Source organism: Carya illinoinensis, chromosome 11, assembly GCF_018687715.1.
Source record: "Carya illinoinensis cultivar Pawnee chromosome 11, C.illinoinensisPawnee_v1, whole genome shotgun sequence".
In the NCBI taxonomy this organism is placed as follows: domain Eukaryota; kingdom Viridiplantae; phylum Streptophyta; class Magnoliopsida; order Fagales; family Juglandaceae; genus Carya; species Carya illinoinensis.
This window is the reverse complement of record NC_056762.1, coordinates 5,809,653-5,834,510: the sequence shown is the minus strand read 5'-3', so window position 1 is coordinate 5,834,510 and position 24,858 is coordinate 5,809,653. Positions and strand designations below refer to the sequence as shown.

At 36.1% G+C, this 24,858-nt stretch overlaps 1 protein-coding gene across 3 annotated transcripts; it reads left to right on the top strand.

The window, feature by feature from the left end:
• Positions 1–570: 570 nt before the first annotated feature.
• On the top strand, positions 571–24,262 carry LOC122281355 (transportin MOS14-like). 3 transcript variants are annotated; one of them, XM_043092767.1, is made up of 27 exons: positions 571–927; positions 3,587–3,664; positions 3,791–3,853; positions 4,032–4,079; positions 4,164–4,310; positions 5,065–5,142; positions 5,327–5,367; positions 12,211–12,302; positions 12,447–12,574; positions 13,324–13,399; positions 13,564–13,684; positions 13,764–13,863; positions 14,669–14,750; positions 15,384–15,466; positions 16,803–16,922; positions 18,788–18,839; positions 19,309–19,464; positions 20,917–21,040; positions 21,136–21,217; positions 21,304–21,392; positions 21,489–21,563; positions 21,667–21,721; positions 22,593–22,712; positions 22,794–22,886; positions 22,976–23,121; positions 23,247–23,424; positions 23,542–24,262. In XM_043092767.1, exons 1-27 carry the CDS (start codon positions 805–807, stop codon positions 23,818–23,820), a joined length of 2,829 nt encoding a protein of 942 aa, XP_042948701.1. In that variant the 5' UTR covers positions 571–804; the 3' UTR covers positions 23,821–24,262. The 3 variants fall into 3 exon arrangements, with proteins under 3 accessions (XP_042948701.1, XP_042948700.1, XP_042948702.1); XM_043092766.1 differs by having other exon boundaries at positions 5,065–5,196; XM_043092768.1 differs by lacking the exons at positions 571–927; positions 3,587–3,664 and having other exon boundaries at positions 3,803–3,853; positions 4,169–4,310; positions 5,065–5,196.
• The last annotated feature ends 596 nt before the right edge of the window (positions 24,263–24,858 follow it).

The following is a 24,858-nucleotide window of genomic DNA, read 5'->3' as shown; positions in this document are numbered from 1 at the left end:
TACTAAAATTTTTGTTTAATAGAAAAAAGAAAATTTTTTCGAATTTACACTATATATAAAAATAAGAATACTACTCATTATCTCACACTATATATTTTAAAATTATTTTTTTATTTTATTCTTATTAAATTAATTAAGTTGTTCTTCTTATCATCTGTATACTATATATTTATTATAAAAAAATAAAAAATAAAATGAAATAGATATAGTGTATAGTATATGAAGATGATAAATAGAACTATTCTATTTATGACGTTGCTATGTCTATAGAGAGTTTATACCAAAATTCTCTATCGATAAGGCAAAACATTTTTTTATTTTTTTACTTTTTCTTTTATCATTTTTTTAAACTATTTAGACATTTTTAAAAAATAGAAAAATAAAAAATTCATTTTAAAACTGTTACTTAGTCACTAAGTAAAAAAAAAATTAAAACAAAAAATTTTTTTTATCCTCTGTAAGACTTGTGTTTTCCTACTATAAAAATATAACAATTGTACACGTGTACATTTCAGGGATTGCTATTGACCAGAGAGTCGGACAAACACAGATCGGACGGCGGATAGAGATTCAGTTCCTTCCGAAACACCACCGATCTTCATGGTCGTCACCCCCCAAACGCCATTTCTCTCTCTCCTCCGGGGCGCCAAAAGAACTCCCCTTTATCCAGAAATTGAAAAAAAAAAAACAGAGACTTAAAAACAAGAGAAAATAATATTAGGCAGAGAGATCGTCATAACATTACGCTGACGCAAATCGAAGAGTTAGCTTTCTACTCTCAGAATTCTGGTTCGTGAGCCGAGCATGGAGCTCCAGAACACGGTGAAAGAAGCCCTAAACGCTCTCTACCATCACCCCGACGATACGGTTCGTCTGCAAGCAGATCGCTGGCTCCAAGATTTTCAGCGCACTCTCGACGCCTGGCAGGTACTTCGCTATCCACTTTTTGCTTCTTGGAGTCAAAGGGTTTCGCTTGGTATTGGAAGCTTGGGGATTCGATTTGTGTCAAGAAGACTACTTTTCTTTTTATTTTTTTATGTTTGATTTATTTGTGATAGATTTAGGAGGTATTTATGATATGCTTGGTTCTATTTTGCTGTTTTGCTGATGGAGCTGGATTTGAGAAGTTCACAAGTAGATGTTTGGATTGCTTTTGAAAAACTGGTGCACGTGCGTTTTTCGAATGTTGCGTTTTTCGAATGTGTTTCACTTAGGGCTCGGTTTTGAAATCTGAGTAGCGGTCCACTGTTTTTTTTGGGGTCATGAAAGCCATGAATGGTCTGTTTGGTCGCTTAGAAAATGTGAAGAAACGAAAGTAAATTGACAAGTTTGAATAATCTAAGTATCTGGCAACTACGCGAGGGCCTGCACTCGAATTCAGTCGTACTATGCTTGGCAGCTGAGAGAAAAAAGGGAAAGATATGTAATAAAGTTTTTGAATTCTCATTTATACTTATACTTCTAACTATAGTAAATCTTTAACGATTTCTTCTGATCCTTCAGTCGTACTATGCTTGGCTGCTGAGAGAAAAAGGGAAAGATAATGTACTGAAGTTTTTGATTTCTCATTTTATACTTCTCACTAAAGGCCTTCAACGATTTCCCTCTTCTGAGCCTAGACAGTGTGATTTTCATCTCAGTAATTTGTGTACTAACTTGAAAGTCTTTTGTTTCTAATTCATGTACTGTATGTTTTAAGATGTAGTAATCAATATTAATGTTTAGTCACATGAATTCTATTCTTGTACATTGGGTGTTGGTTTTTTGGGGAAGAATATTTTTAGTTTTTTAATAAACTATAAAACTTATCGTTCATTAAAGAAAACTACTTCTTGCCAAGGGCCTGTGCACCTCCGGAATTAGTTGGGACGGTGTTCTCGGACAGCCGGTGCCAATAAAAAAAAAATTAAAGAAAAGTATATAACTTATTGTTCATTAGAAAAACTATTTAACTTATCGGAGAAATATGTTCTGTTCTATGCGTTTTGGCATTAATTTTGAATTGATTTGTTTGTTTTATATGTTTTGGTGTATGATTGCAAAAGAGCCAAGCTTTAACTATTTCAGCTTGGGCTTGAGCCTGAGGGCTCAGGCTCACCTAGTATGCTGGCTAGGGTTATATGCTTAACTCATTTTTAGGAACTACTTAGGCCTCGTTTAGATGTCGAGATGAGATGAGAAATCTTTAAATAGTAGTGAAATGGTATGAGTTAAGATGTTTTATTGGGTTTTGGGAAAGGAGAGAGAAAAAGTTGAATAAAAATATTAGAAAGTTAAAATATTGTTAGAATATAATTTTTTTATATTATTTTTGCTTTGGGATTTGAAAAGGTTGAATTGTTTTTTGTTTTATTTTGGACGTTTGAGAAAGTTGTAATGATTAGATGAAAAATTTGAACAATATTAGAAGTGAGTGTGGGACTCCTCTTGTTTTACTAGATATGAGGTGGGTGATAGGTGACCAACACCTAGAAGACTACCTTCCTTTTTTTTTTTTTTTTTCGATTATCCCAATGCAAGGAGGCTGAATTGCACAGCACTTGCTGATTTCTAATAGTATACCCCAATAGGATGCAATTTTTATCATCCCAACATTGGGAGATATATATATATATATATATATAGACACACACTTTGTTTTTTCTACACGCTATTTGGTTGGCAGCCTTAGGAAATATCTTAATGATAGATAATCTGAGAAAGAGGCACGTTATAGTAATGGATTGGTGTTGTTCTATGTGCCAATAGAGTGGGGAAAGCTTTAATCACCTTTTGCTAGGTTGTGAGTTGCTTAAGGGTTTATCAGTGGGGTGGTAATATTCATGACTTTGGGGGTTTGAGTGGTTAATGCCTTAATGAGTGGTGGAGTTGTTGGCATGCTCGCAAAATCTTTACGGAGGTCATAAAACTCCAGGATTTTTAGAGGATGGTTACCCTATGCTTAAAGTGATGGATTTGACAAGAATGCAATGCTTGAGCTTCCGAAGACTGAGAGTGGACAGTGACAGAAGTAAAAAGCTATCATATTTTGCACTCTCTATGTTCTGATGGATGCTCACAATAACTTCCAATTCTCCAGTTTTCTGGACAAAAAATGCCTTTTGTTTTCTTCTAGCTAGCTGGGTGTTACTTTTTGTATACTTGGATTGCGCCATTTTGCGCTTTTAATAAATTTGCATTAGTCATATGTATAATAAATCTTTTTTTTTTTGGTAGGTAATAAGAGATTTTATTCGAAGTAAATAGGCATAGCCCAAGTACACAGGAAGTATACAAGAGAATACACCTAGTATATATAATAAATCTTTGGTTGAACTTTTAAAAATCTTTGGTTTCCGTCCTCTTTTGTAACTTGTATTGGGAATTTCATGTTATCTGATTGGTACTAGTCTTCTTGTTCAAAGTTCTGGCTGTATATTTCTTTACTTGTGCTTTGTGTGGTGATTCCATTTGTATTGGATGCTTTTACATCTTGTTCCATTTTGATTAGCATTTGTTATATTGTTCTTTCTTGTTCTATGACTTCTCGGAAAGGCCATTTGGCTATAATGTGTTCTGTTTTAGTTAATTTTTTTTCCTTTTTTAGGTTGCTGATAATTTGCTTCATGATGCCACTAGCAATCTTGAAACTTTAATCTTCTGTTCTCAAACCCTTAGGAGCAAGGTAAGCTTACACACTTTCTGCTACAGATATATGAAATATGAAACAAATGAAAACCTTGTTTAGATATGATGGTTGCTGGGGAATGGACTTCTTATTGTGTTGTCATGCCCTTTGTGTCTGATCCAGGTACAACGAGATTTTGAAGAACTTCCTTCTGAAGCTTTTCGTCCCTTAAGGGATTCCTTAAATGTGAGTAAATATCTGTTCTGTATCTTCTGAAGGTTTTCACCCCTTGCAGGATATAGTCTATGAAGAAATGATTTTATTTTTTATCTGAATTTAAACAATCATTTACACGTGTAGAGATAGTGATTTAACAGTTCTTATCATATATATGAGATTTTATTGCATGGATGTTTCAATGCAGACATTACTGAAAAAGTTTCACAAAGGGCCTCCTAAAGTTAGAACCCAGGTACTATTAGAAAATTTCCTCCACATTCATCCTGTAATTTTATGAAATCAAGAGAATATTATGCTCAATTGGCTTGCTTCGTAGATTAGCATTGCTGTGGCTGCCTTGGCTGTATATGTTCCTGCAGAAGATTGGGGAGATGGTGGTATCGTGAATTGGCTTAGAGATGAGATGAAGTCTCATCCAGAATACATACCTGGATTCTTGGAGCTACTTACGGTTTTGCCTGAGGTATGTATGAAGTATGGATTTTGAGAATATATATTGGTGATCTATTCAGAATCTTTTAGGAAGAAAAAAGAAAGTTATCTGCATAAAAATTAAATAATGAGAATTCTGTTCATGGAAGATCTGAGCGATGCCCTTGACCGAGTAGAAAGTGGAGTAAAAGAAATGATACCTGAGAAGTGGGATTAACTGCTCTGGTCAAACACAATATTTTAATTGACCATAAATAAGCGGTCATATCCTTATCACTTAATTAAAGGTTGTGATTTATATATTTCATGCACATACCCTGTGTACTTGGGCTACCCTTTGATGCATCTATTGTGGTTCAGATTTACCAAGAAGAAAAGGTGGTTTGAATTCTGATTCCTTTGATGCCAACTAGTCTTGACTGGTCGATAGCATGAATGTTTGCATCTGTCTTTATGAAAGAGTGTTGTTTCCCCTTTATAACACCATTCTAGTCTTTGCTGTACAAGTCATATTTCTAATCCTCTTAGATTGGAATTCCTATCTAAAATTAAAATGCAGGAACACTTTATTTTGTGGCCTTTATTGTCTTTCCAATGCCCTTAAATAGGGATTGATAGTATGGAGAAAACAAGGTAATGTTTCATGCGGTGGTCTTTGGAGGAAATATAATAATACACACACTTTACTTTTTCCTAGGATAGATAGTCATATTATGTATACCTTTAGAAAGGTAGTAACTTTGGTGCCTCTATGGATTCTCTACCTGTTTTGTTCTTGCAATCAGGAAGTATATAACTACAAGATAGCAGCTCGTCCAGAAAGACGTCGCCAATTTGAAAAAGAGCTCATTTCTCAAATGGAGGTAGCTTTAAGTATTTTGACAGCTTGTCTGAGTATTAATGAACTTAAGGAGCAGGTGGGAGCTTTTGTTCTTTTTGGGAACTTATTAATTTGAGTCTATGTTGCTGTTTGGGACATAATGGGTAACCCACCTTTTCTTGTTTACTAAGTGGTTTTGGGTCATTTCAACCTTATTGACTTGTCAGGTTCTTGAGGCATTTGCGTCTTGGCTTCGACTGAAGCATGGGTATGCATTTCCCTTTTTTTTTTGAGTTTTGTACTTGCGTGTATTTTAATAGTCCCTCAGAAACTTTGTTTCCTAGATAGAAAGGGGAGTACTTTGTACAAGTCCTGTAGTCTCATAAATAGTGGTGAGTAGCTTATACCCCTATAATCTAATGGAGATTTTAGGATGAGTTATTTTGTTATGGCATTGTTCATTACAAGTGGTGCATGGTTGGAGACACTAACCATAAGAGAATAGAGTTAGAGTTTGCAATTACTTGAGTAATGCAGTCGTTACAAAATCAGGATCCTCCACCTGGGAAAGCATGGTTTACTTGATTGTATTATCGGGAAAACTGTTTTGTTTAATTGGTTAGATTCCTTTGAATTTGATTGGAAGTTTCCTTATCCTTTGGAGCTTCTAATATTGGCTTTGTAGGACGGCTTGATCATTACATTATAAGGTGATGGTATCTAGAGGTGGACTGTGGTTGTTTATTATGGGATAGAGTAAAACATAGGGGCATGGCCATGCTTGGTTTATGGAATTTTGCTAGTTTTTGAGATATGTTTTTATTAGGTTTTGTAAAGGTAGATAGGAAAATCTGAATATTTTTTTGAAATATGTTTGTAATTGGGATTTGTGAAAGTGGATGGTAAGAGTTTATTTTATTTTATTGGTAAACAAATTTTTATTGACCAGAAGAGTACACAAGAGCCCAAGTATACGTGACATATACAAGAGCAACACCTAAGGGTGCCAATTTAGTAATACAAGGAATTCGTGAAAAGTCATGCCATGAAAATCAATTACAATTGACTAATGGATTAAAGTATTAAAAAATAAGTTTCTAAGCTCATCCATTGATTGCTCTTGATCTTCAAAGTTTCTTTCATTCCTCTCCCTCCAAATGCACCACCATAGGCATATTAAGACCATCTTCCATAAATGCAATTTGAGAGTTGCCCTGAATGCCTCTCCAAGAAGCGAGGAGATTGCTTACCCTTCTTGGTATCACCCACGCTAGTCCCAACCAAGCAAAGACTTCATTCCCACAAGTCATGGCAATCTCACAATGAAGTAGCAGATGGTCAACGAACTCTCTGCTCTTCTTGCACATACAATACCAATCCATGACAATGATTCGATGTTTCCTCAAGTCATCTAAAGTGAGGATCTTCCCCAAAGAAGCTATCCATACAAAAAATGCTGCCTTTAGGGGTGCCTTTGTCTTCCAAATACTCTTCCATGGGAAAGGATTTGTGTTGTGCGTGGTCATGGCTTTGTAGAAAGAGCGGACTTTGAATATCCTTTTCTTAAAGGGGCACCACAAAATCTTGTCTTCCTCTCCCCCTGACAAATGGGTGGAATGCCCAATGTCAAGGAATGCCGAAAAGACATCAATTTTCCAATCTTGTGCTTCTCTAAGGAATATAACATTCCATTGGGGAATACCATTAGAGATGATAAGTAGGTCCGCAATTGATGCTTCTTTCATTCTTGCTACACCATAAACTTGTGGATAAGTTTCCTTGAGTGGCCTATTGCCGCACCGTACATCATGACAAAACTTGACCTTGGATCGATTACCCACAATGAAGGGGATATTTCTTGCATATTTATCCCGGCCTCTTATATGCTTCCACAGCCCCACTCCATAAGGCTCACTCAGCTCATTAGAACACCGTCCTCCTCATGGTTCTCCATGTTTCAATTCGATGACGGTTCTCCACAAGGCCCTTGTTCATAGTGATATGTCCATAATCATTTGCCAAGCAAAGCTTTGTTGAAAGATTTCAAGTTCCAAATACCCAATTCCCCCTCCTTTAATGGGAGAGCATATTATGACCCATTTCACCAAGTTAAATTTTTTTGATAAGTGAAATTTAAACTCGTTATTTATTCCCCAGTGCCCTTATAAGAAATCACGTTGGAGTTTCTCCATGCGATGAGCCACCTTGGCAAGGAGCGGAAATAATGAGAGGAAGTAAGTTTGCAAATTGGAAATAGTACTTTTGATTAAGGTGACCCTACAACCTTTGGATAAATACATCCTCTTCCAACTAGCCAATTTCATCTCCGATTTTTCTAGAACAACATTCCAAATAAATTTCGACTTGAACGTGGCACCTAATGGGAGGCTAAGATATTTCATCGGCAACTGCAATATCTTGCATCCCAAAATAGAAGCCATACTTTGACACTACTTTTGATTTGGCCAAGCTCACCTTCAACCTTGATATAGCTTCAAAGCATAATCAGAGAGCCATCAAAGCTCAAAGTTGTTCATGGCTGGCCCCACAAAAGATTAAGGTATTATTGGTGAATAATAGATGAGATATGTTGAGCAAGCTAGTGATTGTCTCCCCCACTAAGAATCCATATATGAGCCTACCCTCCACGACACCTGAAATCATCTTACTAAAAGCTTCCATAACAAAAACAAAGAGTAGCGGAGATAGAGGATCACCAATTATCTTGTCTCAATCATCGTGAGCTTTTAAACAAGCCTTTTGGCATGCCATTTGCCAATATAAAGAAACAAGCCGTAGAGATACAATGATGAATCCAAGTACGCCATTTCCTACCAAAGCCACATCTCTTTAGCATGTAGAGTAATGCTGCGTTTGGATGTTGAGCTGAGTTGAATTGAGTTGAGATGAAAGTTGAATAAAATATTGTTAAAATATTATTTTTTAATATTATTATTATTTTGGAATTTGAAAAAGTTGAATTATTTTTTATATTTTGTGTTAGAATTTGGGAATGTTATAATGATTAGATGAAATGAGTTGAGGATCCAAACTGGCCCTAAGAATCTCTAGTTGACATGATCATAGGCTTTTTTCATATCCAACTTGCACAAAGGCTTCGACTCTCTCGACTTGAGTCTACTATCCAAGCATTTGTTGGCAATAAGCACCAAGTTGAGGATTTGCATACCTTTGACGAACTCATTTTAAAGCTTTGATATTAATTTCTCCAACACCTTGCTCAATCTGTTTGCTAATACTTTGGAGAGAATTTTGTACAACCCGCTCACCAAGTGGGACGATAATCTTTTACCTCTACAACACCATGCTTTTTTGGTATGAGCTATATAAAAGTTGCATTTAGGCGTTTTTCAAACCTTGTCACTTGTCATGTTTTTTAATACTTGCCTAACCTCTAACTCCTCAAACAACCTTTTGAGCTATTCCATCTCCTATGCATCAAGAACGTCAAAAGCAAGCCCATCTAATTGTGGTCTCCAAGAAAATTCTTCCGAGGGTACATTTTTATAGTAACTGAAAATGCGATCTGTGATCTCTATAGTATTGTTCCTCTTATGTGAGTTGGCCACCCGGTGGAAGAACTTGGTGCATCTATCTCCTTGCTTTAACCATAATGCTTGCAATTTTTATCTCCAAGATATTTCTTCCAATAAAGAAACCCTTTCAATGTCCGTAGCCACTTGGATTTTACGGACCCTCTCTGCTTCAGATGATTCATTCTCCTCTTCCACGCCCTCCAATCCTTTGAATTCCTCCAAGAGAGTATTTTTTTTTTTTGGCCCTCCACATCACTAAACCTTTCTCATTCCACACATTCAAATCTTTCTTTAGGGATTTTAATTTGCAAGCTAAGATATAGCTTGAGTTTCCATGAAATTGGTAAGAAGACCACCATGAAAACCTCCACAATCGACGAGGATAGGAAAGTGATCAGAACAAAACTTGGGGATTTCTTTTGAATAAGGTTTGGATAGTGTGCTTCCCATTATGATGATATTAGAAATCCATCGATCCTTGACCAAGAGGGATGTTCTCAGTTGCTTGACCAAGTGAAGGAGCCACCTGCAAGAGGAATGTTCAGTAAATCTTGTTCAAAGATGAAGTTGGAGAAGCTACCATGGCTGGATAAAAGCTAGAACCACCCGATCTTTCACTTGAGAATCAAGTGACGTTGAAATTGCCACCAATACACCAATATAAGTCCCATATGTTGCTTAGTCCAATTGGCTCATCCCATTATAAACTTCGTGCGTGGTCTAGATTAGGACCATAAACTCTTGCGAAAGCCCATTGGTATCCACCTACAACATTCTTAGGTACTGCTTGGCCATAAGAAATTTTCATCTCAAATATAAAATTCTCATCTCATCATTACAACTTTTTCAAATCCCCATACAAAATATAATAAACAATTTAACTTTTTTCAAATCCCAATACAATAATAATATTAAAATATAATATTTTAATATTTAATCTTAAAACTCAAAATTCTCATCTAAAAAATCTCATTGGCCAAGCAGAACCTTAAACGAGCAAGCCACCATAAAGTCCCCCTAACAATCCTCTTATCTTTTCCACCACTCTTTTGTCCCACATCACTAAGATGCCTCTTGATGCTCCATTGGATGGTAAGTAATGCCACCCCACTTGATTACAACCCCACAAACTCCTAATAATGCGAAGGGGGATAAATTCCAACTTTGTTTCTTGCAAACATACAATATCTACTCTCCATTTATAAAGCTGATTTCTTTTTTGATAGGTTAAAAAAAAGATATATTAATAAGAATAGGCATAGCCCAAGTACACAAGGAGTATATAAGAGTTTTACACCTAGTTAAGAGGGAGAGATAGAAGCAAGAAAATCATGAAAATCTAATCCTTTACAATCTACAACACCCATCCATAGGAACAAAGTTTTAACAAAGAACAATCTAATCTCCTCCAATGTTTGCTCTTAATCTTCAAAAGTCCAATCGTTTTGTTCCTTCCATAGGCACCAAAGAATACATATAGGAACTATCTTCCACACGTGTGATTTGTGGAATTCCATCCAAATTCTTCCAACTGGCTAGGAGTTCAACCACCGTAGCATATAATATGTTTAGGATATTTTGTTTTGGTTTTTGTAAAAAGTTGTTTTGATTTTGTGTTTTTGACTTTCCATTGGACTTGGTAAAACTAATTGGACGAGAAGTTTAAATAATAAAAAGATGTTTGGTTTGAAGTTGAAAAATATTTTGATCAATGTTTAAAGTTGATGGTAACCAAACATAGCCACATCATTTTGAGGCGTTTACCTATTTGATACTTGATGTGAGGGCTTTTGAGGCTAAGGGTAAACTTGTGAGGACTTTGGAAAAAAAGTTGGCATCAAGAATAGCCTTCTTTGTTTGGGTGGCTACCTTAGTATAATATAAAAAAAAAGATTTATTTATTTATTTATTTTTTTTGATGCCGGAGGAACTACCCCACGGCAGAGCCCTTAGGACTCACCCATGGAACCTAAACCCTTGGGGAGACATAGCACAACAACCCACCACTGTGGCCTCCCACTTAAATCCCAGTTTGATCCTAGGGGGAATTGAACCTGTGACATGGAGCTCATGCACACAAGTTCACCCTTACCACTTGGGCTACCCACGGGTGGGTTACCTTAGGTAAGATTTTAATGATGAATAATCTGTGAAAGAGGCATAGTGTGGTATTGGAATGTTTTTGTATAGGCAAAAAAAAGGGGGAAACATTGATCATCTACTACTACATTGTGAATTATCTAGAAGCTTATAGGCAGCGATATTTAGCACTTTTGGGTTTTAGTGGGTTATGCCCTTGAGGTAATGTAGTTGTTGGCATGTTGGCTCAATCCTCGTGGTGGTCCTAAAAATTTAGATGTTAGGAGGATGGTACTTTTATGCTTAATGTGATGAATTTGGCAAGAACACAATGCCCAAACTTTTGAAGACTGGGGGAGGATGATATCAGAACATAAATTTCAACAATCTTTGTACTTGGAAGATTGCTCACAACAGCTCCCAATTATCCAGCTTATTAGAAGTTAAGGAATATTGTTGTCTTTCTTCTTCTTGCTGGTTGGGCATATCATTCTGTATGCTTACTTTGTATTGTGCCCTTCTGAGCTTTTGATAAAGTTTGGATTACTTAGGGCCTGTTTGGGATTGGGTGAGAGATCTAAAAGGTGCGGTAGAACGGTCTAAAGTGCTTAAATGACAAAATTTATCTGTTTAGTAGTTTTACATCAAAATACTTCTAAACCAAGAAAAAATAGAAAACTACGTTTCACCAAAAGCATCAAAGTGATGCTTTTTGTCAAAAGCACTTCAAAAAAAGTAGTCCATATTTTACCGTGTTATGTATATTACAAAATGACTCATCATTTTAACACAATGACAACTTTGCCCATCTATATTTTTCATTATTCTCGTATAATCTACTCAAGACTTTGCCTATCAATATTTTTCATTCTTCTCTTATCACTTATGCATCGTTGAAGAGATTTTCTTTTTCATTACAATTACTGAAAAATCTATTACACTATTTTTGTTATTATTTTATTATAATCTTTGATTTTTATTAAGTATATGCCCTTTTATGTCATTTCTATCTCAAAAAGTGATTTTTTTAATTTGTTTCCAAACAAATTTAATATGTTTGAAAGTGCTTTAGACATACGGATCCCAAACAATAAATAGCTTTTTAATAGTAGAGCTTAACGTATTAAGCTTTAAGTTAAAAGCAATATTTTCCACCACAACCCCAAACATGCACTTATAGAAAATTGGTAAGCATGGAATGCTAAAACATAAATTTTTTAGCCTTCTTGAAATAGTTGGGTCAAAGCCTTTGTTGGTTGGAGTCCTATTAATAGTTAATACATTGTTGTATGTATTTATGCAAGTTGCATACTTGCATTTGTGGATGATGATATCATACATCATGAATCTTACTAGATTAAATATACCTCCAATTGGCAAGTAGAAGTTTCCTTGGTGTGTGATTCTTATGCAGCATAAAGTGAACTTTTCTGAGCATGTGGATAACAGGACAAGTGAATCTTGTGTTATTTCAGGATCCCTGGATCTGTGCTTGCTTCTCATCCCTTGGTGCTCACTGCTCTTTCAAGCTTGAATTCTGAGTTTCTTTCAGAGGCAGCTGTAAATGGTATTATAGTTGATAAAAGCTATATTTCATGGGGAATTGTTTTGAAAAAGTTATTTTCTTGTTTTGTATTTAAGTCCTAGCATAATTAATCTTTATAGAATCAGATGATTTTGCGTTTTTATTTATACCCTTTCTATTTTGCAGTCATTTCTGAATTAATACACTACACAGCGGCAGGAAGCTCTAGTGATGTTTCTGTACAGATGCCTTTGATCCAAGTAATTGTACCTCAAGTTATGAGTTTAAAGGCACATCTTAAAGATTCCTCAAAGGTATTACATTTATGGGGTTTTGAATTTTTGCTTTGTCTAGGTCTTTATAATAGCCTAATGTCCATGTGTTAGAAAGTACTGTTGAATATCATAAAATAGGAAAATGATTTGTACAGGCCTAGAGTGTGTAAGCCCTAGGCCTGAATCTAGCATTACTTCACAAAATAATGGGTTTCCTGCTAAATTAGGGGTTATTCTGTCTAAAGGCATAAATTCTTTGCCTTTGTTGACCGAGTTACAAATCTTGGGTTGAAACGTCAGCTCCACAATGCATACACCCGTTTGAGTGTGTTTCTTATTAATGTGGAAAATTTGATATGTTTGACTTATTCCTTAATTTATATCCGCAGTATTCTCCTCCAAAATCGGATCATGATTAACAGCTTGAATTGTTCAAGATATACTCCAGTTCTACTTTGTGCCAGGGATTTTGCTAAATCTGAGTGGAATTTAGCAGAGTTTTCATGGAAGTTATTGGAATGATACTAGTGAATGATATTAGGCAACCTTCTCTGCTTAACAAAATGATTTTTAATAAGTCTCTGCTTAACCAAAATAAGACAGAATAAATGATTTGTTGTCCTGTTCTCTTTCCAAGTATATTTGACTTGTTCAAGGCTGTCCTTACTTTTATAAAAAACAAGGTTTGAAGCAAATACATTCAGACTTTCATCGGAATTTAATTGCAAATTGGTGAAGTTAATGCGTTATGGGTACGTAATATTATTTCTTTCTAATGTTGCTTTTAGGATGAAGAGGATGTGAAGGCCATTGCTCGATTATTTTCTGACATGGGTGACTCATATGTTGAACTGATTGCCACTGGTATACGTATCTCAAATTGATTGAAAACCTTATCTTAGAAACTCTTGAATGTTTTTTACCTATAACGTTGCAAAGTACTTTGGAGTACTGCAAAGTTCTCTTGATTTTATGAGTTGCCTCGATCTGATAAATCTCCTTTCGGGTTGATTATTTCTTTTCTTTAGGTTCTGATGAATCAATGTTGATAGTAAATGCATTATTAGAAGTTGCTTCACACCCAGAAGACAATATTGCTGCCATGACATTTAACTTTTGGCACAGTCTTCAGGTGGTCTTGACCAAAAGGTAATTTTTCTATAATTTACTCATGTTACTGAGTTGTGCATAAATCAAAATATTGAATATAGCAATTGCAATCCGTCAGGGATTCTTATTTACCACTTGGTAATGAAGCATCCATTGAAGCTGAAAGAAAACGGAGGCAGGATGCTTTTTTTCCATCGTATGAGTCACTTGTATCCCTGGTGAGTCTTTGGATGAGGAAGTCAAAAATCAAAACTCTTGTAGCATATGCTGAGCTATATATATATAACATCTGTTGTCTTGGTATTGGTCCTCCATTTCCTTTTATGGAGTCGTTGACTATCTTCATCTAGGCTGTGATTTCCTCTCTTTGGTTGGGGGCGTACATGTTTAGCACCTGTTTACAGGGACCTTCCTACTTCAATTTGATTTTTACAGTAATGAAAGAATAGTATCAATTCCTATTGGCACATTCTTGTACGCCCAAAAATTAGTATGGTAACTTTGTGTATATGATTATACAACTATTCTTATTTCTCAGCTTTCCTATTGCATTGCGATGGTGGTATTATCATCTTAATAATTTGGGAATGAAATTATTAGCAATCTTCTTGTCTAGCATGATTAGATGTCTCCTGTCTTTGGCATGGAGTAGAACATTCATTTCTTTGGATTTTGCCATTTGGAACTTCTTCCACTTTTACTTTTGCCAAGAAATGGTTCCTTATGAACAGTTGAGTATTAATTTGAGACACCCTTTTCTCTCCACATGTTTTTGTGAAAGTGTAGGAGAATTGGCAAAATGTCTCTCAACTGGACTTATTACTGTTACAGATTCCTTGTATCACTAGCCAATCATGCCTAGGTGTTACTCTTGTATATGTCCAATGTACTTGGGCTATGCCTAGTTCCCATCAAGAAAATTCTTATTTATCGATAAAAAAAAGTGTTACAGAGACAACTCTTATGAGTGTGTGTATTTTCCCCCTAACAAGATCTTTAGAGAGCTATGGTTTTTCTCCACAGGTTAGCTTTCGAGTTCAATACCCCCAAGATTATCTTGACCTCTCTCATGAGGACCGCAAAGAATTTAAACATACTAGATATGGTAATGATCACCTTTATGGTATTCTGTTTTTTTTTTTTTTAATTGTCCTTTACTAATTAGAGAAGTTCATCTATTACACGTGATTTAAAAGATTTCTTATTTTGTCATCTTTGGATAGTATGCAAAATTTTTGGTAGGGGCAATTTCTAGCTGATCATTTTACACTCTATTGGGAGACTCTTCCAGAATGTAAAGCAGAATATTGTGGTTGCTGAACCAATGAAGAGGTTATACCATTAAGACAAGTGGTGGACAGAGAATGACAGACCATAGGCACAGAATTAATGCTCTTTATTTTTAGCTCATAATGAAACATCTAATTCAAAGAGATCCTTGTTGATTGGAATTACATATTGTGTATATACCAAGTGCACAAAGATCCTAGTTGATTGGCGGTTAATTGAACAGGGCTTTATCTCTTCAATGATATTTTACAGACTTGTTTGTATTTTTATTTTCTATCAATTTCCTTTGTCTGGAGAATTGAACCTTCCATTAGATGTTGTGTTCCTTTTTACTTATAAAAAAAAAAAAAGGATGTTGTGTTCCTTTTTCTCTTCATGTTTGTGTCTTCAGCCAATTGATAATTAATCTCTTCTTGCATAATGCTAACCAAATCTGTGATGTTGGTAGCTGTTGCGGATGTCTTGATTGATGCAGCATCAGTTTTGGGTGGTGATGCAACTCTGCAAATCCTCTACAAGAAGCTTGTTGAGGTCGGTTTACTTTTGCCTATTGCCAGAATAGTATTCTCCATTGTTTTAGAAACACATCAGAAGATCTTAATTGTGTAGACTTTGCAATTGATTTGAAAAGTCTTAATTTATGAACCTTATTTGGTATGTGACTGAGAATTGCTGTTTCCATAGGTTCCCTGCATGCTGAAAGCCTCAAATGCTATTTGTTAAGATATAAAATAAATAATAAAATTTACCTCTTCCTGTAAGTTTAAGCTTTGAGACAAGTGGTAATTTCACATGGTATCAGAGTAGAGGTCATGAGTTCGAACCTTGACTCTAAACTGTACCTCATTTAATTAAATATTGCAGGTTTTGGGCCACCTATTGAGGGAGAGTCTAGCCCACACGTGAGAGGAAGTGTTAAGATATAAAATAAATAATAAAATTTACATTTTCCTATCAGCTAAAACTTTTGGCACAAGTGGTAATTTTACACTATTGAATAAATATGTAGGGTAAAGAATTATATAAAGGGGTTAAGGTTGAATTGGATCAACAATGCATCACCGCTCTTTCTTATTCACTTTTTTTGAATGAATCACCTTTGATTTTTTCTATGTTAGGCTATGGATCAAACTTATTGGGCACCCATGTTCTTGATTTGGGATGGAGAAAAAAGAATAAGGTGGTTTTGTTTGTTTTTACAGATGAGATGAGATGAGTTGAAATTAAAGTTGAAAGTTAAAGAAAATATTGTTAGAATATATCTTTTTAATATTATTTTTGTTTTGAGATTTGAAAAAGTTGAATTGCTTATTTTATTTTGTATGAGGATTTGGGAAAGTTGTAATGATAAGATGAGTTGAGATGGTTTGTGAAATCAAACCAGGCCTAAGAATCCTAAAAACCCCAAGAGGTGGGTAGTGGGCGAGCTGTATAAACCGGAGGTCCTGGGCTTGAAACTCCACATTCACACCTTTGGGGCAATCGGGTTGGGGGAATTTCCTATTACCCGAGATGCACTTGCAGGAAACTCCTTGTTGTGGGCATGTGCACCTTTGGGATTTGTTAGGACTTTGTCTTGGACACCCAGTCCAATTAAAAGAAAAAAGGAAATTCAAGAATTTGTGATCATTTGTCCTTCATGCAGCATCTTTGGAAGGTGTTGGAAAAAGATATTTTAAAAGATATTTTTTGTTAATGCCTTTTCTTTTTCCTTAGTTTTCCCTAAAATATGGTGGCTTGTGGATCTGTGTTTTGTAGGTTAAAATTTGATAATGTTTTAAGTATATTGTACTTTTTGTTGTTTCAAAATCTTGTTGCGAGATTTCTTTTGCTATGGTTATATTTACTCTCTTTTGTATGATTGAAGGCTGTAGCTGGCTGTGGAAATGGTGAAAACGATGAGTGGCGCCCAGCGGAGGCTGCTTTGTTTTGCATTCGGGCTATATCAAATTATGTCTCAGTTGTTGAAGCTGAAGTTATGCCTCAGGTAAAATTTCATTCAAATTCTTCAATACTTTCTACTTTGTTCTCAAGTCAGCATTTGTTAGGGATAAGGAGGCTCAAAAAGCGGGAAAAAAATATACAGGTTTTCCAGGGAGGGGTGTGAATTGAAGTTCTTCCTCTGGGAGAACCAAACATCATTTGCCCAAAAATAATATGGACAGGAAACTGGATGGACATTTCTTTATTGCTTATCCCATCCTTCATTATCCAACAATTTTTTTTTCTTCTATCTTTTAATTAAAAAAGAAAAAAAAACTGGTTGGGGAATGAAGCATGGGGTTAGGGATATAGTACATTTATGTTTTGGCACTTTAGCTAGATGAAACTTCTACAGAGAAAGAAAAGAAAAGAAACCCCTATGTACGACCCGTGCACACTTGTTTTTCGTGGAAGGGTCTTTGGTGGTACAAAGTTCCATCACATGCGGCATTCTCTATGTGGACAGTTGTATTAGGGAGGCTCCAAAGGACCTAACCATGGATAACGCAAGGAGGAGCATCTTAATTTCTTTTTTTGATTGGTAAACAAATTTATATTGATCAAAAGAATAGGCAAGAGCCCAAGTATATGGGACATATACAAGAGCAACACGTAAGCCTGCTAGTTTAGTGATACAACGAATTCATGGAAGGTCATCCCATGAAAATCAATAACAATCGACCAATGTAGTAAAGTATTGAAAATTTAGTTTTTAAGCTCATCCATTAATTGCTCATGATCTTCAAAACTTCTTTCATTCCTCTCCCTCCAAATAGACCACCATAGGCATATTGGGACCATCTTCCATATTGATGCAATTTGAGAGTTGCCCTGAATGCCTTTCCAAGAAGTTAGGAAGTCGTTTACCCTTCTCGGCATCACTCAAGGTAGTCCCAACTGAGCAAAGACTTCATTCCACAAAGTCATGGCAATCTCACAATGAAACAGTAGATGGTCAACGGACTCTCCACTCTTCTTGCACATACAATCCCAATCCTTGACTATGATTTGACGTTTCCTCAAATTCTCTAGAGTGAGAGAATGAGGATCTTCCCCAAACAGCTGTCCATACAACAAATGCTGCCTTTAGATGTGCCTTTGTCTTCCAAATGCTCTTCCATGGGAACGGATTTGTGTTGTGCGTGGTCATGGATTGGTGTGCAAAAAGCTCTGTGAAACAACGTATCATCTTTCGTTGTACTATGAAGTGGCTAGGCCTTGGTCTTCTATCTTTTTAGGGTGGAGTGGGTGATACCCCAAAAGGGTAGGTAGGAGAGTCATTGACTTGTTGAGCATAGAAGTTCAGAGGATAGCTCCTTTACACATAATGTGGTATGCGTGATAGGAACAAAATGCGCTGAAGATTGTGAGAAGACATTGGATGAGCTTAGCTCCACAATGCCAAACGCACTTTATGTCAGGATGTCGGCTCATAATTGTTCTAGTCATCTTAGTTCTTATTTAGAGGCTTATGTTTTTCTGCTATCCTTCAAATCCCTTGTCATGCTCCTCTTGTATACGTTATGTGTAATTGGGTAGAGCCCCTTTGCACGATTAACAAAAATGACTTGTGAACAAAAAGCATGATGGTAGGGTATCAATATATATTTTTTGGGTCTCTATCCTTCTTACCTTTTGCGTGTGATGTAGTAAAAATGGCTGTTTCTATTGGTGAGAAAATGGCTATAGATATATATGGTATTCTTATCCAGCAAAGTTATTGTTCCTAAGTGGTGTAATTCACAGAAAAATAATTAGTTAGTTGAAGAAATGCTTTGGGATTTTTGTAGTAATGTCTGTTGTTGACAATAATAAGCCGTAAAGAACACTTAAGAGTTCAAGTTTTTGTTGTGTGTTTGCCGCATGCAGGTTATGAGTTTCCTTCCCAAACTTCCTCAACAACCCCAATTACTTCAGACAGGTAATATTATTGTACCGTTGAGCAAAATCATTTCACTGGAGCAAAATAATTTTTTGTTTAAAAAATGATGTTTGAAATTTATTTAATAAGAATAGAAGTTAGTTGGAACGTTCATAGTGATGTGTATGTTTGAATGTTGTTTGCTGTTCCTTGCAAAAACTGAGGAATTCCAATTCCTCAACAAACCCAACTACTTCAGACGGTAAATATTATAGCTGAAAGATTGTTCTTCCCTGCACCTTCTCCCCAATGAGGGTCATGTCTAACCACCGGTGGAGATGGTAAACCATCTCTACAAAGGTAGAAAAGGATTTTAGTCCAAAACATTGCATCACCTCGCTGCTCAGAGGGATGCCTTTGCATTCACATATCAAATGGGAGTTTCTTTTTGTTTTATTCACAGTATATGATATTTAGATTCTTTGTTTAAAATTGATGTTTGTCATATGCATATGAAAAATACCTCCAGTTTGTCTGACAATTGGAGCATACTCAAAGTGGCTTGATTCTGCATCGAATGGACTATCCATTCTGCCTTCATTGATCGATATCCTCATGAGTGGTATGGGCACATCTGAAGATTCTGCAGCAGCTGCGGCTTTGGCATTTAAACACATCTGTGATGGTGAGTAATATGTGTTGTGAACTGCAAAGCTTACCTGATTTGTGTTTTTACTTTTACAAGCGTACAAGCATTGTCAAATAAGTTTGCTTGCATGACAGTAATGGTGTTTAGTGATTTTAGATTCCTTTTTTTTTTAATTTCTTTTTTATTGGCACCGGGTTTCCTAGAATAGCATCTCAACTAATCCCGGGGGTGCACAGGCCCTCGACAAGGAGTTTCCCTCAAGTGCACCTCAGGTAATTCAAGGGGAAAATCCCTCAGTCCGATGGCCCATAGAAATTGTTTGCACTTAAAGGATTCGAACCTTAGACCTTGGAGGGATCATACCACCAAAACCAAGGCCTTTACCACTTGAGCCAACCCCTAGGGGTTAATTGTACATTCATAAACGATTGGCTTGTTATTCACATAATAGTAAAGGATTATTGCTCTAGATACATTTATTCAGCACATGCAAATCCTTACAAAGTTTTAGATGGATTTAATCTTTGGATCTTTAGTTATAATGAATCTTAGTTCCTAGGATCTTTAGTTTTGGCCTCAATTGTAAATGGTAACAAAAGAATAATTGTTTGGATTTATAACTTGTGTTCCTATTTTATTTTAGGAGTCGTTCAAGGACTTACTCAGATTGAAATGAGGACTAAATAAGTCAAATCTTATTAAGAGCACAGAGAGGCGCAACCCAAGTAAACGAGGTGCATACAAGAGAGAACATCAGATATTGGGGAGGCGGTAAACAAAAAAGACAATTAATTAATTAGGGAAGCCAGTGTTACTCTGAGCTGACATCCAAACATGAAGTTTTAGCACTAGGGACTTAAGCTTCTCCACTATTTTATCACAATTTTTAAAGTTTTGCTCTTTTCATTCCCTCCACAATCACCGGTTTAGACATGAGGGAACCATCCTCCATATGCAGCAATGACCCATACCTGACTACTCCAACCTGCCAACAACTCGATCATTTGGGTTATCATCCAATCAGACTAAAAAGTTGAAAATTGAGCCCTGTGGTCTATGTTGGTTTCTCCTTTCATTTATTTATTTAGTATTTATTCTCTCTCTCTCTCTCTCTCTCTCTCTCTCTCTCATAGATGATAAAAAGCTCATGAAACGCAAGGAATTGAACCCATAGCCTTCTTCCACCCGTTAGTAATGGTGGGAGCTGATGCTACTTGGTCCAAGGGCCATTGGCTTTACTTTTAATTTTATATTTACTTGGTGGGATTGCTTGATATTATTATTTTTATTCAAATATGCTTCTTGTGGTTTTACTTTCCCCTTTGAATATACAGCTCTGATATTGTAAGATACTAATCAGTTCTCTCACCCCACTCCTGTGGTTGATGTTTTGCACATTAGAATATTGTATCATATTCATTAAGTATCTCTTATAAAAAAAAATCATATTTATTAAGTATGGATTAAATAGATCTATATTAACTGTAGATTGCCGGAGAAGGCTTTGTGGATGTTTAGATGGTCTCTTCCACATATATCACAGGGCAGTTACCGGAGAAGGTAGTTTTAAAGTCTCTGCTGAGGATTCATTGCATCTAGTTGAAGCATTGAGGTATATTTTTGCTTCCTTCTGACACAATAACATTGCATGGTGGAATAGATTCTCCATTGAGAAGTTATTCTTAACTTTCTTAACATCTTTTGCAGCATGGTCATTACAGAACTTCCTCCTGACAATGCTAAGAGGGCCCTGGAGGCATTATGCTTGCCAGTTGTTGCTCCTTTACAGGTTGGTTTTTTATTTTTCCAAGTGGTTTTATTTGCTTCAACTTATTATGTGGACGATTTATCTAATTTTATAATGTGAACAACCAGGAATCTGTAAGTCAAGGTCCAGAGATATTAAACAAGAAACCTGCTCGCGAGTTAACTGTTCATATCGATCGATTTGCATACATCTTTAGGTGTGATCAATTTCCCTTTGGTATTTTCTTTATTTCTATTAACCTTTTAAGATTTTGTCAACATGCTTCTAAAGCCGAGTTTGAAACCCATTTCAGATACGTAAATCACCCTGAAGCAGTAGCCGATGCGATTCAAAGGCTTTGGCCAATCTTCAAAGCCATCTTTGATCTGTAAGTAACTGTAAATTGTTTCTTAGCTAGGATGAGCTGCCATGTTAATGTACCTGGATTTCCCATTCTTCTCTGATCAATGTTCTAAATCATTCTGGTTTAGTCGTGCGTGGGACATGAGAACAATGGAGTCTCTTTGCCGAGCTTGCAAATATGCTGTAAGTTTCTGAACCATGTTATTTCTTAGGTGTGCTTGATGAAATTATAAATCTATTGTGAAATCCTCCTGTTATACTGGTAACATTAAAATCTAAAATAAAGTATGTCCTAGCATAATGGTGCTGAGAACCTAGTGGTGTGTACCATAATATTCTAGTGGCCTACTTATCAGGGTGAAACCTGGTGGTCAAAGGGCGGACTTGGGGTGAGCTGTAGATTCAGACATCCCACTTTCGATTCCATGCTAGAACTGCACCTCGATTACCTAATACACAGTTATGGTGGAATGGGATCCTGAATCTGGGGTTCACAACTCAAAAGTGGGTCTGAAAGGCCCTGCCTAGTTGAGATTCCACATCATCAAAAAATATTGTTCTAGTATTCTACCACTTTAACCATGTAGATCACTTCCCACTTTGACTTGTGGTTATGCTCATTGCAAATAACTGATGTTGTAAACCAAAGTTCTGTTCCCCGTTGATGCTGCTCAATAACTAGTTTTATTTTTTTATGTGCGTTTATTGAGTTATTTGTTTGTGAGCTATTGTTATTCCTACAACACTTACAAAATTGAGTTTTGAAAAGGAATCTATGTTGATCTTGGTTCTCTATAATGATGAGTTAGCCTTGTTAGTGTCAATTTATTCTTGTATCACTTTTGAATTGTCTCTGTTTTTGTTTGCATTGAAGTGTGTTTTCACTTTCTTCTTCCCCTATATTTTTATTAATGAGTGGTTTCCCATGACAACATTGTTCGGATCATTTGATTGTCGTGCCTAGTATATTGTTATTTTTAGTATAATGTATGACCTGAGAATGGAATTGTAACATTACTATTAGTGGTTGTATAAAGAACTTAATTTTTCTTAGGTGAGAACATCTGGAAGGTTCATGGGAATCACAATTGGAGCTATGCTAGAAGAGATTCAAGGCCTATATCAACAGCATCATCAGCCCTGCTTTCTTTATCTCTCTAGTGAAGTAATAAAGGTGTGAATTATGTTCATAAAATCTAGTACTTAATTCTTTTTGTTACTTAATATTTGAGTAATGTGTGCATCTTGGTTTCAGATATTTGGTTCGGACTCATCTTGTGCAAACTATTTAAAAAATTTGATTGAATCACTCTTCCTTCATACAACAAGTCTTCTCACAAATATTCAGGTATTGATTCTGGGGCAATTGTTGTTTCTGCTCTTGAGATCTGCCTTTACGTTGATCAATACTTCATCCTATTTCAAACTTTTCTGCAGGAATTTACTGCAAGACCAGATATAGCAGATGATTGCTTTTTGTTGGCATCGAGGTGCATTCGTTATTGTCCACAGCTATTTATGCCATCTGAAATATTTCAACCATTGATAGATTGTTCTATGATTGGGATCACAGTACAGCATAGGTATACCCCCCCCCCCCCTTCCTCTCTCTCTCTCTCTCTCTCTCTCTCTCTCTCTCTCTCTCTCTCTCCACCTGAATTATATTAGTGATTAACATATTTGATGTGTTTTTTTCTCCATCTTGCAGAGAGGCCTCTAATTCCATATTGACCTTCTTATCCGATATCTTTGATCTTACAAACTCTAGCAAGGGAGAGCAATACTTACCTGTCAGGGATTCTGTGATTATTCCTCGCGGGGCTAGCATCACTAGAATTTTGATTGCCTCTTTAACAGGGGCCCTTCCTAGTTCTCGAATAGAGCCGGTAACCCCAAGTTTTGTTATAGAACTGTTTAACCTTTTACTATTTTTGTGTGCACATGATTAGCCATATTCATTTCACTTAAGTTTTGGGAATTTATGGAGCCTGCTTTACCCCCAGGTAACTTACACGCTACTGGCGTTAACTCGTGCATACGGGGCACGTGCAGTAGAGTGGGCTAAGGAGAGTGTTTCTCTAATTCCATTGACGGCTGTCACGGAGGTCGAGCGGTCGAGATTTCTGAAAGCATTATCTGATGCATCTTCTGGATTTGATGTTAATAACCTGACTCTTCCAATTGAAGAGATGTCAGATGTTTGCCGGCGTAACCGAACTGTTCAGGAGATTGTTCAAGGTGCCCTGAGGCCACTTGAGTTGAATCTGACCCCTGTATCATAGGATATGAGCGAGTGACATGAAATGGCCATTTTGCTTAGGCTTCTGTTAGACATTAGTTACTTTAGCTGTGTATTGGGGGTAATATTCTTTAATTTTTTTCCCCTCGTGTTTTAATTTTCATTCTCCAATTTTAGAGGAGAATCCTTGCCCCTTCCTATTGGGTGGGAGGAGCGATCTTGTATCTCTATTGACGTGGGGATCATCGAGTGGTTTCACTTGTCTTGGCTTTTTCTGTTTTTTTTTTCTTTTTTCTTTTTTTTTTGGGGGGGGGGGGGGGGGTGGTAAATTTATTTGGTAAAGAATTGTATTTTACTGAAATGGGTTAAAAAAAAAAAAAAGGAGAAAAAGGACAATTTCAGGAGTGTTTCATCCTTTTACTATGTTGTAATCTTCGAATCTATTTGCCTTTATAGCATAATTTCATTGCATTATTTTGGATTGACGTGCTTATGTTCATGATTTACTGTTACAGATGGTTTGATTATGCAGAAACAAATAATGTCTTAAATGGTTTAATTGTACTATAATAACATCAACTTTTATTTTAGGGTCACAAATGTTTTTCATATAACCAGCCTATTTGGTTTTATAATTGCGTCATGATTGCTTGTTTTCATATTAACAAGAAATGTATAAAGGATACACAAAATTAACAAGAAAAAATTTTAGTTGAGGATAAGAGAGAGAAGGGAATGCTTTTAGATTTCAGAATTTTTGTTTTATGCTATATTTTGGGCAGGTGGCTTTTCCATAGAATGGTCCATTAATATTTAGAGATTGAAAGAAGCGGGATATAGATATGAAATTGAGGTTATAATAGAAGAAGAACGCTTTGCAACAGTCCTGTTGCTGTTGGGCGAAAAACAGCCCACCAACAGGCTGGCTCCACGTAAGAAAAAGGAGTCTAGAGAGGGTAGAATGGAAAGCACCTGATTAATCCCTCTAATGGCACATTTCACTGCTTCGTACAATCGTACTCTTTCCCTTCAAATCTGTCCAAAATTCCACTGCACCGAAAAACCTAGAAAAACCGATCCT

What these genes read in the sequence shown, in the direction of transcription:
- LOC122281355 (XM_043092766.1), top strand. Translation starts at nt 805, where the DNA reads ATGGAGCTCCAGAACACGGTGAAAGAAGCCCTAAACGCTCTCTACCAT. An exon ending in CTCCTAAAGTTAGAACCCAG is followed by an intron (nt 4,080 to 4,163) that starts GTACTATTAGAA and finishes CTTGCTTCGTAG; the next exon opens with ATTAGCATTGCTGTGGCTGC. An exon ending in GGGATCACAGTACAGCATAG is followed by an intron (nt 23,122 to 23,246) that starts GTATACCCCCCC and finishes TCCATCTTGCAG; the next exon opens with AGAGGCCTCTAATTCCATAT.